The 15,376-nt window shown below is 50.4% G+C and overlaps 2 protein-coding genes across 9 annotated transcripts in view; both read right to left on the bottom strand.

Annotated features, from left to right (window-relative positions):
* TRPV1 (transient receptor potential cation channel subfamily V member 1) overlaps positions 1–11,708 on the bottom strand; it is a 35,054-nt gene extending 23,346 nt beyond the window's left edge. For 4 of the 7 annotated variants that reach the window (XM_025917369.2, XM_086686283.1, XM_086686284.1 and 1 more), the window contains exon 1: positions 407–11,109. In XM_025917369.2, the coding sequence (XP_025773154.1) occupies positions 407–693 (287 nt within the window). In that variant the 5' untranslated portion in view covers positions 694–11,109. Of the gene's footprint in view, positions 1–406; positions 11,110–11,599 lie in introns of those variants that run through there. The other 3 variants (XM_086686281.1, XM_086686278.1, XM_086686279.1) reach the window with 3 other exon arrangements.
* Positions 11,253–15,376, bottom strand: part of SHPK (sedoheptulokinase) — a 28,816-nt gene continuing 24,692 nt past the window's right edge. For both annotated transcript variants that reach the window (XM_086686305.1, XM_025917863.2), the window contains exon 7: positions 11,253–14,246. In XM_086686305.1, the coding sequence (XP_086542431.1) occupies positions 13,834–14,246 (413 nt within the window). In that variant the 3' untranslated portion in view covers positions 11,253–13,833. The remainder of the gene's footprint in view (positions 14,247–15,376) is intronic.

The raw sequence follows: 15,376 nt of genomic DNA, 5'->3' as shown, positions 1-15,376 counted from the left end.
AGGTCAGCCGGCCCATGTACCTCCCTCACCTGCCTTGGAGGAAGCGAGAGGGCCCTTGGGCTTGTCACTGGAACTGTTCTGCACTCTCTAAAAAGCATTCTGGCCCTGAGGTTTTCAACTTAGAGTCTAAGTGTTTGGGGCTGGTGAGCATTTGAAGCCTGGAAACCTAGAGATCAGCCTGCAGCTAAGATCAGCAGATAGGCCAGCATCCATGACCATGTGTCCTGAGGCTCCTAGGAGTGCAGATGCTGGACCAGATGATTTGTGAAGCCTCCCCAGTTCCCTGGCTCTATGACCTTCAGCCCATAAGCTAGAGGAACATATGGTATCTCCATAGCTGGGGCCTCAGCTGGCAGAGCCAGTGGGCTCCTGGTGGGGAGGGGCTCAGGCTCCAGATGCAGCTTACCTGTCACAGGTGGGGCCATCCTCATGCTTCTGGATGATGACAACAGGGCTGACGGTGATGGCTGGGCAGGAGGCTAGCTGGCCTTCCTCGTAAGAGCAGTCCATAGGAGAAGCTTCCTCCGAGTCGCATTTCCCAAAAAGCCGACTGCGGCTCTTGGCCGTGGGGAAGATGTGGGGTTTGGCTGGAGCTGGCCTGGAGTTAGGGTCTCCATCCAAGGGGTCTGAGCAGGAGTCCTCTTGGGGTGGCTCCTCAGACTCCCCTGAGTCTGAGCTCCCCCATTTCTTCATCCTTGTCAGATCCGTTGTGGCCTGAGAGGCAGCCTGCAGGCAGCCACCAAGATCAGGTGTGTGCCCAGCTTGAGGACTCCACAACTCTAGCCCCCATCTGCCCTCCTTGCAAAAGCCCCTGTGAAGCAGGACACCCCAGAGATCCAACAGCTGCTGGCCCTAGCCCCCCAGAACTAAAGCTTCTAAGGGTGCTATACCTTCTACCTCAGAGGCCCCAGGGGTGAGCAGGCCTAGCAACCCCATGGGCATTGGGCTCAAGGGTGGATGTATTCCCCAGCTTGAAGCCATAAGGCTCTGAAAGACATGAATGGATTGCTCTCCCCTCTGGGCCTCAGTTGCCTCATCTGCAAAGTGGGATCATAACTACTGCTCTGCCTCCCTCCAAGATCAGAATAAAAGAAACAATGGGAGTGGCTGTCAATGGCTGGGCATTGAGGGAGGGACTTGGTGATGAGAATGGCTCAGCCTCAAAGAGCAGAACAGGCTGTGTCTCTGTGAACAGGGTGAGCGGCAGAGACTGACATGCTCACACTCCATGCTGCACAGGCCTTCTTGTGCCACGTGTCCCTGTCATCAGCCACGTGCTTGCCTGCTTTTGCTCTTCGACCTGGCAGCTGCAACTATTGAGTTGGTGGGGACTTTTTGCACTTTTTTGTCATTTTTGTGAAATTTCAAGCATCCCTGAATTTTTAAACTTTAAGAGATTAGAGGCTGGCGCAGGCCTTCCAGGCCTGAACATGTGGTGTTCAGCTGGCAGCTAGCACTAGCATATATGGCCGTGAACTCGTTTTGATAGTGTCTTCCACCCCCTTCCTAACCTTCTGTCCCACTCCTCCCTCCATCCAGCAGGGCATCCCCACTCCCTGGTACCCAGGGCTGTTCCACATCTCAGAGGCCTTTGCCTCTGCAGTGTCTCCACTTGGGGGGCATTTTCCTTCTCCTCTTCATGCCCAAATCCTATCACTTTTCAGAGGCCACCTCCCTTTGGGGTCCAACACTAATGCTGCCTCCTCCACACCCCCAGGCTCTGCACTGGCCGTGCTCCCTCCCCATCCAGAGTGGCCCAGTTGGTTGTCCATCATCCTTTGTGGCCCTATTAGCACCATCCATTATGCAGTCTAGCAATTTCTATCTGGCACTGCCTTATCTCCCCCACATCCTAAGACCTCTTCCTGAGCAGGGCACTTGCCTGATCCCCCTCTCTATGAAATAAAGCTGTGGTCACTGTCGGGGACATGAAAGAGATCAGATATAGACCCTTCTTGTTCCCATTTCCAAAGAAAGTTAGTGAGATTCATGTTCCAGCAGTGGTTGGATTCCAAAAAATAGCCAGTCAAGAAATGGGAAGCTGCTCACAACCTGCATTTTCAAGTGCAAGTTCAGGCAGTGAAGACTCAGAGCACACAGCTGGGCCTCGGCAATAGACCAGCTATTATCTGATGCCCAGGTCCTTGGGGGAAAAATAAATGAGGCAGCCTCACCACTCTGCACCCTGCGAAGAAGACAGACAGCTGACTGCCGGCCCGTTTTCCATCCTGCCTGCTGGTCCTCTCAGGGGGGCTCGAGTCTTTCTCTGGGTTATCCCTCAGATGGAAACCCTGCAGCAGGAAGTGTTCCTGGCCACAGGGAATCTTCCTTCCAACCACTCACCCATTTGTTCATCCCATCACTCAACAGCCATCTACTGAATCCTACTGGGTACCCAGGCCTGTGCTGGGGGCACAGAGAGGACTCGGCCCCATCTGAGACAGTAACCAGGCACTGGCTGGGGCAGGGTATCACAGGAGGGGCCAGGGTCCTGAAGAAGGCTTCATGGAGAAGGTGACAGAGGATCTGGGCCTAGAAGGAGAGGAGGGTTGATCTGGGGCCAGGGGAGAGGATGGGGATCCCAAAGTAGCTGGTGAAGAGGAAGCCAGTGGGCCTGGAGGACAGGCAGCAGGGCAGAACCAGATGGCTGTTGTCCTTGAACGTCAAGGAACAGGATTTGGACTTTATTGTGTGGATGGTAGGAAGCCATGAGAAGCTTCAGAAGCATAAACAGCAACACTCATCTGCGCTTTCGGAAGAGAATGTCTTATTATGTTCATACTATGTGGAGCCTGCTACCATTAAAAGGCACAGGAGGCTAGTAAGAACGAAAGTAACTGACGTGCTTGAGCATGTACTGTGCAAGGGTGGGTACCATTCTAACACTTCACATGTGCTCACTTCATTCTCACATCTCCAAGAGGTAAATATTTGACAGATGAGGAAACTCAGGCACAGTGGTTGCTGGAGGCCACAGTTAGGACGAGGTGGAACCTGGATTTGATACCCGGAAGCCTGACTGCAGAGTATCTCTAGCACTCCACCACAGGGGTCTTCTCAGCCATTAAACTCAGCCCCGGACTTCACACCAGGGTGAGGAACTGATCAGCCCAAAGTCCCCTAGCCCTGGGGCCAGGCAGGCAGGGACAACCCCCTTCTGCTCAGAAGCCCCAACCTGTAGCACCTTCCTGCTCAAACAAGCATCCCAGGAAGCTCAAAGGCCAAAATGAAGTACAAGTAGGAACCAGGCCATCTGCCAGGGCCTGACTCTCGCAGGGCATCTCCCCTTGGTAGGACTGGCCACAAAACCAAGAATAAACCTGATGCCTGACTCACAGTTCTTAATATCCCAACCAGAGCACCCATTAGCAGAGGCCCCCACAAATCATTCCACAGTGTCACCTTTTGCCTCTCCCTCTGACTGGTCCAAATCTAACCAAACCCAATAAACATGAAGCAGCCCACACAGTACCATCATTCGGTCAGTCAACAAACCCCAAATCTGCACTGCATGCCTCACACTTGATTCCCTACTGGAAACTAAGCTTCTTCCAGAGCAGAGGGCAGGACAGGGACTGAGAGGCCATTTGCTCTGGGCTGCAGACTACAAGATAGTCTGCCACTGCCAGGCCCGTGTGTGTCTAGCACATGAGCCCCGTGGCAAGGTACCTATCACAGTTGAATGTCCTACGATGATGGGGGAAATTTCCAACTATGACTTGGGGTGTCTGATGGAGATGGCGGTTCTGGTTTAGGCAAGATTCACAAACCCACCAATGGAGACTAAAGGACTGTCCTGAAAAAAATGACCCTGCTCAGCAAAACTTGGTTTGGCCTCTGGATCTTTCTCAACTCCAGCGCCAGGAAGGAAACTGCCCACCACCTGGGCGAAGCCCCCTTTTTCTCCCTAATCCGGCTGACACATCCCGGGGTGCAGCTCTCCTGCTCCCTCTCTGCTCAAAGCACCTGTCTGCCTCCAGCTTCCCTACAGGCTCTTGGGAACTGGTCCAGGATCCACCCCTGATCATTCCTAAAGAGAAATTCCTACCTGAGCATTTCCTAAAGAGGGACGGAGATCCAGGGGCTACCCCGCCTATGGATGAAGAGCCACAGGAACCCTATCTAAAACAGAGAGCGAGTGGAGCCTGGGTGAGAACCCAGGACTCCTGCCACCCCACCCAGCACCCCTTCAGCCTGGAAGGAGCTATGTGGCGAAACCTCCGGCCACAAACCACTGGCCTCTTTGCTCCAGGAGGAGGGTCCAGGATGACCCTGATGCAATTCACACACAATGACAATGGCAACCTCCACAGTCACTTGCCAAGTGTTTACGATTAACCAGGCTAAGTGCACCACAGCTATAGCTTCACTTCAGCGTCACCATGACCTTTGAGGCAGCCACTGTTATTATCCCCAGTTTTCAGATGGGGTAACTAAGGTGCTGAGAGGCTAGTTGAACTGCTCATAGTCACCCAAGCGGACAGAGGCAGGGCTCAGTTTTTGACAGCTCCCTGTGCCATTCTAAAAGCTAGCATCGGCACCGGCCAGCAAACAACAGAAAGGACTCACCAGCTAGATGCAGCGCACCCCGGACACAGCAGGTGCCGGCGAGCTCCAAGACTTCGTTACTTGAAGGGAGAGCTGGACTGGTGTGGGGAGAAGAGTTGCCTCTGTGAGGGTCCGTGGCCCCTCCCTGGGCCGTGGTCACTCAGCGCTGGCAGGGATGGGCTGTGGGTACACTCTGGCACTCAAGGAAAATGTTTCCAGCAATGGCAGCAGCTGCTGTTGCCGTGGTTCTGATTCCCAGAGGATCCCAGAGCTTTTCCCATCATTTTTTCCCTTTTTCAGAAACCACTTAGCTGCTGCCCCTCCTCCCACCATGCCAGGGCCGCAGTGCACTTAGCCACACACAGCCCAGAGCCAGCCAGAGCTGTGACTTCAGCTCTCAAGAAAAAGGAGGCCACTGCTCAGGCCTCTCAAATCCATCACTCTTACAGATAGGGTGGTCTGGGGAAAAAACTCAACAACCAGAGAAGTAAAACCCAGCATCATGAAACTGCTCCAGTTTGAAAATGTGGAAGGAATGTAAAGGGTCACATCACCCATCACACAGTCATGGCCTGACATTCAGGAACCTGGTTTTGAGTGACGGCTTTGCCAACTCTGTGCAACCTTGGACAAATGCCTGCCTCTCTTGGGCCTCTCATTCTCTGTGGAAGCCTCGTGAAGGATTGTGGAGGCTTCTGGGTCTGCCAGGTCCCAGCCTTACTCAACTGGGATTCCTCATGGAACCACAAAACACAGAAAATTATTTCCGTGTCTATTTTCTTATTTCTCTTAGTATGATCGTAAAAGCATAGGAGGAAAGTCAATACTGTAAGGAATAATTCCCTCCTGGAACATGGCTGAGAAAGGCTGCAAAGTCCTTCTGAGCATGTATACAGTCTGCAACCTGAAATGCCCTGCAGAACCCATCCTGGCAGCAGCTGCCCGTAGGAACCCTATAGGACTCCAAAAAGCCGGAGGCCCTACATGGCCTGAAATGAGCAGCTATGTGCCAGAAAAGTCCCATCGTAGCCCTCCTTGGAGTAGCTCACAACGTTGACCCCTGAGTCAAGACACTGAAGTGCAGACACTTCGTGGACTCTGCACGACATTTCACAGTTTACAGAGAAGCTGCACAAACCCACTCTCCCATGCCACACAACAACCCTGGGCATACTCATTTTACATATGAGAAATCTGTGCTGGGCGCCTGGGTGGCTCAGTTGGCTAAATGTCTGACTTTGGCTCAGGTCATGATCTCACAGTTCGTGGGTTCGAGCCCCGCGTCGGGCTCTGGGCTGATAGCTCAGAGCCTGGAGCCTGCTTTCGATTCTGGGTCTCCCTCTCTCTCTCTGCCCCTCCCCCGTTCATGCTCTGTCTCTCTCTGTCTCAAAAATAAAAATAAACGTTAAAAAAATTTTTTAAATGAACCTTGGAATTCGTCCTTTTTTGAGAAATTTTGGTAAAATACCTATAACATGAAAAAAATACCATTTCAACCAGTTTTCAGTGTACAATTCAAGAGCATTAAGTACATTTATAATGTCACCACCATCCATCTCCGGAACTGTTTTCATCTTGTGAAACTGAAACCCTATACCTATTAAACACCAATTCCCCATTCCTCCCTTCCCCCAGCCTCTGGCAACCAGTCTACATTCTGTCTCTATGAATTTGATTATTCTAAGACCATCATGGAAGTGGATTCGTGCAGTATTTATCTTTTTGTGACTGGCTTGTTTCACTTAGCATAATGTCCTCAAGATTCATCCATCTTGTAGCATACTACAGGATTTCCTCCCTTTATAAGGTTGTACGATATGCCATTGCATGTGTAGACCATGATTTGTTTAGCCCTTCATCAGTCAATGGACACTTGGGTTACTTCCAACTTTTGCCTGTGGAATATTGCTCTGAACATGGGTGTACAAATATCTCTTTGAGTCACAGCTTTCGATTCTTTTGGGCATATACCCAGAAGTGGGATTGCTGGACCATGGAATTCATTCTTAATCATGCATAACCATATGTTACACATATTTTAAAAACTCACCAGCAGTGACCCCTCAACCTACAAGTTCTCTAGGGTCACTGTTCCTTCTAACCATGTGTGTGGGCCAGAGGTGGTGCAGAGAACACCTCGGTGTGGAGACCGACATGCTGATGCTGTGTTAGGGACAGCCTCTGGCTCACACACTGGCTGGGCCGGGTCTGGATCTCAGCCACAGCAGCCCTGGGGCATGGGTGGGAGACATCTGAGAAAGGCACTGAGAGAACTGGCCAGCCCAGGGCAACGTCCAAGAAAGGGGAGGGTTATACTTCTCTACCAGAGGTGTCCCCTTAGCTTCCAAGGTGATTTCTGCCTCCAGTGAGGACAACACATGTCACTAAATGTGTCCCCTTTGTAACACAGCCATTGGGCACTGACAACATCTCCCAGAGTCTACATGGCACCATGCACGCTGCGAGGGCTGCAGGGAAATCCTGGCCCTTCTCCTCCTTCCCTGACAGCTTTTCCTCAATATACAGGAAAACGACCCTTATCTCCTCCTACCCTTTTCTGAGACCCCCACTCCTCCAAGGACCCATCTGACATGCCCAAGCCAGGGACTCCCTCATCCAGGGGTCCAGACCCACCCTTTCCCCTGAGCTACAAACCCCTTCCTATCAGCATGTCCCAAGATGAACCCCTCTGCCCTCCACACTCCCTCCCCTCAACGTTACTGCCTATCAGACACCAACATTTAAAAAAATTTTTTTTTACATTTATTTATTTTTGATAGAGAGAGCATACAAGTGGGGGAGGGGAAGAGAGAAAAGGAAACACAGAATCCAAAGCAGGCTCCAGGCTCCGAGCTGTCAGCACAGAGCCCATCGTGGCGCTTGTACTCACAAACCGCGAGATCATGACCTAAGCTGAAGTGGGACGCTTAACCGACTGAGCCATCCAGGCGCCCCTAAGGCACCAACTTTCTTATGTCAAAGTCTGACATACTTTGTCATCTCCAGCCTCTCCTTCTCTGTTTCTGTCCAGGCTACGTTTCTGTGGCTCATATGGATCCCTCTCTGCGGCTGGCAGCTACGTCCTCTCACCTGAGGCACCAGAAGTGCCCAGCACCCTGACTCATGACCTCCCAATCCCCAGACCTAGAATATCCTCCTGACTGTACCCCCTTACAGAATAAGGCCCTACCCCTCGGCTTGGTACCCTGAGCCGACAACCCCAGTCTCCACTCCCACTGTGGCCCAGCCCCTTCTGTTACCTGGACACATCTCCTCCCAAGCCATACTAACTGTGCCTGCCTCCACCCCCTTCCCCTGCCCTCTTTCTGCCCAACGTGCTTGCACTATGCATCGACTTAACCTGACTTTTAAGGCCCAGGTGGCAGGTGGGACCTTTGGATGCTGAGGCTCTATCATTCAACTCCACCTCTTCCAAAAAGCCTCTCCACCAAGGGCCCAGCCAAAGTGCTCACCTCTAAACTCCTACAGAAATCTAGACCCACACCTTCCTGCAGCAACCAGTGCATGTGATCACAAAGACAACGATAATAGCAGTGGATGTTTATTAAGACCATGCAGTGTGCCAGGTTCTGGGATAAGCACTTTATGCATTAGCTCATCAGACTCTCACAAAGTTTCATGAGGAGAGTCTGATTTTGTCCCCCATTTTATGGATGAGGAAATGAAGTATAGACAGGCTATGTTACCTGCCCAAGGACAGTGACAACCATTACTAGTCTTGTCTGAAGCTTCCTAAAGCTTGTATTGAGCTTTAACTGCTCTGAGGTTTGTGTCTTATTTGGCAGATTTTAATAGCTCCAGAGTGACAGGGCTCTTGCACCCTCAATTCTCCTTCTCTAAACCTACCTAGCTCCACAACTTGCCCAAAGGAGCACAACATATACATTTATTGGCATGGTTTTATCTGAGCCAAACCTGCACTGAGTGGTTCTACTAAAACTCAAGAAATGGCAGCAGACACAAGACCTTAGGGTTGAGCACTGCTGCCATCAGCCTGGTTTTCTGGGTGGCATTTTGCCAACAAGGTGTTCTTGAATCTATGTAATGATGTATCCATTAAAACTCTTTGTAAGTAGATCACATTTCAGTGATGAATTATGGGAGGGGGCGCGTACTCCAAGCTCAGGTCTGATGGGAACAAGAGGCAGTGCAGCAAAGTGCTAGGGACCACACCCGCACGTGGGTGGGCCAAGTGGGCTGGGCCCCAGGTCATCAATGGCTGCAGTTCTTTAGCGTCACCACCAGGGGGGCACATTGACTTAAACTCAGCCCTTGACCCTGGCAATGGGATCCTCATTTATTTTCTTCATTCATCTGAGTCCCTCATGGATTTGAAGCCAAACTTTCTGGTACAGCTAGAAACCAGCAAACTGTCGTGTGCTAATAAAAGCCTGATTACCCAAATCAGGAACCGTCAGCCCCTCATTTCTGGGAGGACCCAAGTAGGAATAAGCAGAGCTAGTTCTGGCCCCAGAGAAGGTGGTTAAAGCACCACCGCGAGTACCTGTAACCCACCCGAGGACAGTGCCAACTCTACCGGTCTTATCTTGGGATTTCTAAATCTTGTGTGGATTTTTAACTTCCTGACTTTTGTGTCTTGCTTCCCAGATTTTAAATGGCTTCAGGGATCCCGGATACAAATGGCAAACAGCAGACTTAGAAGAAAACTACTTTCCTTTCTGCATTTGGTCTGTGCATTAGTGTCACCAGGTACCCACCTGAGTCAGTTCCCATGGAGGGCAGGGCTCTGTGAGAGGGGACAGCGCACTCCAGAAGTGGATGGAGCTGGCCATCTAAGCTGGGAAGGGATGAGGCATCCACTCAGCACCCAACAGCTGAGCCCCTCTCTGCAGAGCTGGGACCCAGGGCGGGTACTGGCAACAAGAGAGAGAAGAGATTGGAGGGTCAGGAGCATGGGCAGAGAATAGAGGCAGGAGAGGAGACCCAGACGGGCCCAGCAGACACCTGCTCCATAAATTTGGGCTGATAGCTGAAGCTCTGGGTCCTTATCCCCAAAACGGGTGAAGGCACCTGCCCTGCCTGCTTTATGAGGCTTTTCTGGGGATTAATAAGAATACTGGATGTGAATCAATGGTCTCTGTGAGCTGATAAAGCTCTAGGCAAGCATGAGGGGTTATTGTTCTCATCATCATTATTTCAGAAGAGAACCGCATCTGCTGATTGTTGAGCTATCTCCGGCCATTAGCTCGAGGTTGTGACTAATTGTTTTTTAATGAAAAAAAAACAAGATTTGCTTAATGTTTCATGAGTCACACAGTGAACATCTCTAAACCCAGAATCTCTCAATTTCAAAGATGGGCTATCTGTCCATCTAATCGTGGCTGAGAGGTCAAGTGCAAACCACCCTCTACCCTGAAGCCCCACCAAGCACTAGCAAACCACAGCAAGTGAGTAGGATGAATAAGATGGTCTCTGACCTCAAGAAGGCCAGGACACATGAGGAAAAACTGCTAGGCTCTCTCTGACGCTTTACTGGGTGGGGCATGCTGTAACAGGCACAAGCCAGGAGCCAACAGGCGATGCCAACAGCAAACACTGAGTTGGGTCCCAGATGCCAGCTGCAATTATAATCCAGTCACAGATATGCTTCCAGGGAGACTGTGCAGCAGGAAGATAGCATCTGAGCTGGGCCTTGGACAAGGTATTGTGTTCTTCCCCAGGAGAAGGACATTCAAACATGGGCATCAGCCCAAGATTAAGGAGAAGGGCAGAGCAGAGAACACCTAAGAGGAAGCCTGCCCTCAAGCAGCTTTCAGTCAGTTGAGAAGAATAAAGAACATGAAAGCCACATAAACATTATATGCATCTAGTCATAGTCAAGGGCCAAAAGAAGGGTATGTGTGGCAGGCTCTGCCCCCACGTTGGTTCAGGCCTACCGTCTCTCACAAGCTGTTTTCTAGGCCCCTCCAATTGGGCCCCCACCTCCCGTAACACCCATTCTCCACTCTAAAGTCCCCATGGCTGACAGTTACACTCCTAAAGCTCATGAAGTCTGTCCTCCACTCTGCTGCCCACAGGAGAAAGTCTAAACCCCTCAGTCTGGCATCTAGGACCCTTCACAGTTTGGTCAACACGTCCAGCCATAAGTTCTATCACACCCTTTCATAAGCCCTGTGACCAAGTTACACCAGACAGTTCATCACACCCTGCTCATGCCGGTCACTTTCATGTGAATACACCTGCTCTCTCAGCCTAGAATGCTAAAGAAAATGGGCTCTGGGGTTGAATCTTAGAGTTCTGATCTTAGGTAGGTTACTTAACTTGTGTCTCGGTTTCTTCATCTGAGAAATGAAGATAATAGTACCCACCTTCTAGGGTCACCATATAGATCAAATAGGTCCAAACAAGTATAGATTAGCTCCTACTACATAGCTCAAAAAATGTTAACTGCTGTTGGTATTGATGGACTGAAACTCTCCAAGGTTTAGCTTAATGTCACTTACATAAAGAATGAATTGTTCCTTCTTCTGCACACATGTGTTAATCTGTCCTAGTGTTGGCAATTTAGCCCTGTCCTGACAGAACACCCAGCTCCTAGTGGGTGCTCAATAAATGTCTGGGTCTGTGCTGGGTGCAGCTGAGGCTTCTTAGACACAGTCTCTACTGTGGTTGTAGTGGTCAGGATAAACTAAGTTATGCTGTGGCAACAACCCAAATCTCAGTGGCTTCAAACATCAAAGGTTTATTTCTCAGTCACATTTCATGTTGCCCATTTGTTGGTGAGGGTTCTACACCATAGTGCCCTAACATGGAACGCAGGCTGACAGAGCCTCCATTCTCTGGGACACCACCAGTCACTCCTGGCAAAGGGAACAGAGTGTGGAAAATCACACACTGGCTCCTAAGGACCTCTGCTTAGAAGTAGAACACTTCTGGTCACATTTTGCTGGCCAAAGCAAATCTGGGGAGAAAGTGCAAGTCTACCACCTGCTCGTAAGATCAGGATATGGGCAAACAGTCCTAAAGGCCAGTTCCTCATCTGAGGATCACACTGGTATCAAACACTTACTGGTACCTCCAGGGAATGACGGCAAAAGCAGTGAGTGGTTTATGATTTCAGGCTGAAGAAATGAGGCCCTGGAAGCTGTGCTCAACCCCACTGCAGAGGCTCCAGGCCTGTGCAATAAAAACAGTAACAGAGCTTTTAGCTGGCAAGCTTGGACTGCGCAGGGCTCAGCCCTCAGAGATAGAGTGGACATGTGGAAAGGGAACAGAGAGTTCTGGCACCGCACTGGGCACTGGTCTGGGCTACCTGGCCTTGCATCCAGTTCCTAATCTTACATTTACAGGCTCCATCCATAGCACCCTGAGAATACAAGACAGGCTGCCTCCCAGGAGTCAGAGGGCCAACTCCTCCTGATGGAGAGGCTATCTGTTATCCTTCGGCCTATCCCAAGGTGACCTCTCTCACAGGCCTTCCATAGGGGCTCCAGAATAATGGTGTCAACTCATCTTGGCTGAGAGAAAACTCACATGACTTTCCCGAGTGATCTTCAGCTACTTGTCCTGGTACAATCATGGAGCAGGTGGGGTTTTCTGCAGAACAACCTACAAATGATCCTTATGTCCAACCTGCCAAACCAAGCCCTACAGGTATGCCATAATTTACAGTGTTCCCAAAGCAGAGAGGTGTGTCTTATTACAGGGACAAAGCTCTGAAAGAATGAGCTTTAGTATCTGAAATCCAATCAGCATGGCAAGGCAGATTAATCTAAGAGCTCAGACAACCACATAATTCATAAAGTGACCTTTACAAAGAAACAACATGGCCACTTCCCAAACTCATAGTTGCCTAGGAGTCTCAGAGTCAGGCCTGCCTGAGCCTTGGGATCACTCTTAGGAGTCTGGAACTAGATGCAGGAATGACAGCCTTTTCCTGGAGCCATTCCATGGTCATCCCTACGAACTACAGAAAGGTTTAAGATGCTCTGGGACCCCCACATGGATGCTGACTCCAGTGGGATGTTTCTGCAGGCCAGAAACACATGGTAGGCCAGCAAGGCCGACACCAAGAGAAAGAAAATCTAGGGCCTGCAGGATAAGGGGTTCTCTCTGATTAAACTGACCATCCTCTCTGACAGGAGCATGCCCAGCTGCATCCTTTCCCTTGGAAGACCTCCCAAGAATGTGCAGGAGAAAAATACACTGCTGCCCAGACACACCCCCGAAAAAGGGTCCTGCCTGGTCAGACTATTGGGAACAATGTGCTTGAATGGTGGGGCCACATAGCATCCGTCCCCCTTGCTGGTCATGCCACCCACCTTTCCTTCCCTGTTCTGTGCCTTCAAGCCAGTTGTGTTAAGGATCTGGAGCAGCTCCAGTGCAGCAGGCTGTCCTTGGAGGGGAAGTGCATGGTGAGAAGGCAGCATGGATCCCTGCATCTTCATCTCAGCCAGTCTGCTTTACTGCCCCGGGCGACCCCCTGCCTCAGCTATAACCAGCTGTGGCCAAGGGAGAACAAGAGTGAGAAAGGGACCTCAGGGTCACATGGCACAATCCAGTAGGGAAGGACTTTTCCAACAGTGCATGTGACCCAAGCCTGGGTTTCATGTCCTTTTCAAAACAATCCAAAAGCTGGATTTGGGGGGGGGGGGTCTTCTTTTCTTACTTTGAGCACACAGTCACCAGACTTTTTGGTGCCTAAAGTCCATATTTATTTTCTCTTTGTCTACAGGTGAGTCATAGATGAGCCTGCTGACCGGGATGCTGGGGTACTGTTCCTTTTCTTTCTCTCTCTCTCTCTCTCTCTCTTCACCATATTTATATTTGGGACCAGTTCCCAGGTGAGTCTCTTTTGGAAAGTACTGATTTGGGATCCAGTTGATGAGTCCTGGTTGCATTATTAGAGTATGCCCTGAACGTAGGTTCTTGGTCAAGATGGTGCCCTGAGAACAAGCTTTGCTTAAAAGCTGCCCACAGAGGCGCCTGGGTGGCTCAGTCGGTTAAGCGGCCGACTTCGGCTTGGGTCATGATCTCACAGTCCATGAGTTCGAGCCCCACGTCAGGCTCTGTGCTGACAGCTCAGAGCCTGGAGCCTGTTTCGGATTCTGTGTCTCCCTCTCTCTGACCCTCCCCCGTTCATGCTCTGTCTCTCTCTGTCTCAAAAATAAATAAACGTTAAAAAAAAAAAATTAAAAAAAAAAAAAAGCTGCCCACAAATGTGTCCAGGAAAAGGATGACCCCAAGGTCATGTGAGAATTGCTAATTAGATAAAATTTGCAAGTCCTTTGGCCAAAGAATGTATTAAGACTCCTTCTGGTTAAGGTTCCTCCGGAGCATGACCAGAGCTGCCCCCACAGCTGCGTCCACATCCTGCCCAAAGGACACTGGGAAAGGGAACGCCCTCTGCACCTCCTGCTTCAGAACCTCGTTCCTGGACAGCGCACTCCCACTGCCGATCACCCGCTCCACACCCCACTCCTTGAGCTGTTGAAATGGAAGCATGGAGTGCAGGTTTTGAACAATGCCTCGGCACAGGGCCCGGGTCACATGACCCAGGGAGAGATCAGAGGAGGAGATTCTGGTCACTGAGGCCAGCTGGTCCGGCAGGTGCCTCTCGCCCCACACCGTTGGAGTGATAGTTAGGCAGGTGTCTCTCTGCTGTGCAGCTGCCTGGATCATGCACGAATATACAGTGGGTTCTTCGACCTCCAGACCTTCCAGGAACAGAAAAGACCTGTGTGAGTTCATGCACCCCACCTGTTGCTGCAGGCTGAGACAGTTTGGAATTCCCAGAGGGCAGGGATAGATCTACTTGCTGCTTCTCACTGAGGCTGGAAGTTTCCTGGCTCAGGGACTCACATAGTCTGGCTAGCTGTGCTCTGCCCCAGACCCCAGCCTAGACTTAAAGGAGAGATCTCATAAGTTTGCTGTAAGCGCTAACCATCCTACAACTAATCACCCTACAACAATGCTCCCAAGGAGGACAAATGAATACACTGATCAAAAAGCATCGTCATGGGGCACCTGGGTGGCTCAGTCGTTTAAGCATCCAACTCTTGATTTTGACTCAGGTCATGATCTCATGGTTTGTGAGTTCAAGCCCCACATGGGACTCAGCTTGGGATTCTCTCTCTCCCTGTCTCTCTGCCCCTCCCCCACTTTCTCTCTCTCTTCCAAAAATAAACTTAAAAAAAAAAAAGCATCATTACAGCTGCTACTAGACTTATTAGCAGTGTCATAGAAACCCCAGGATCACAGTGATCACAATCCAGCCCAGCCTCAGCAGAGGTTGAAAACCACCAGTCTAGACCAATGCTTCTCACATTTGAATATGTATATGAATCACTTAGAGATCTTATTAAAATGCAGTTTCTGACTCAGTATGGCTGGGGCAGGCCCTAAGATTCTGTATTTGTTATTCACTTCTAAAAGCCAGTACTGCTGGCCCAAGGACCACGCTTTTGAAGTAGAATCACCTGAGGAACTTCTATAAAATGCCTGCCCCATCCCACCCCACAGCCAAATCATCAGCATTCTACAGGCAGGATGAGGACATCAGCATTGTTTTAAAAACTCCGCAAGCATGGGCACCTGGGTGGCTCAGTGGTTAAGCGTCCAACTCTTGATTTCAGCTCAAGTCATGATCTCCTGGTCATGAAATTGAGCCCAGTATCAGTTCCACACTGCCCATGGAGCCTATTTGGGATTCTCTCTCTCTGTCTCTCTCTGCTCCTCCCTGGGTAGCACTAAGTAAATAAATAAACCTTAGAAAAAAATTTTTTTAGAGAGCCTGGGTGGCTCAGTCAGTTAAGTGTCCAACTTTGGCTCAGGTCATGATCTCACA

The sequence above is a fragment of the Puma concolor genome, chromosome E1 (assembly GCF_028749965.1).
Source record: "Puma concolor isolate L17-30 chromosome E1, mPumCon1.1.hap2, whole genome shotgun sequence".
Lineage (NCBI taxonomy): Eukaryota > Metazoa > Chordata > Mammalia > Carnivora > Felidae > Puma > Puma concolor.
Note: the sequence above shows the minus strand (reverse complement) of the source record. Positions and strands in the feature narration are given on the sequence as shown.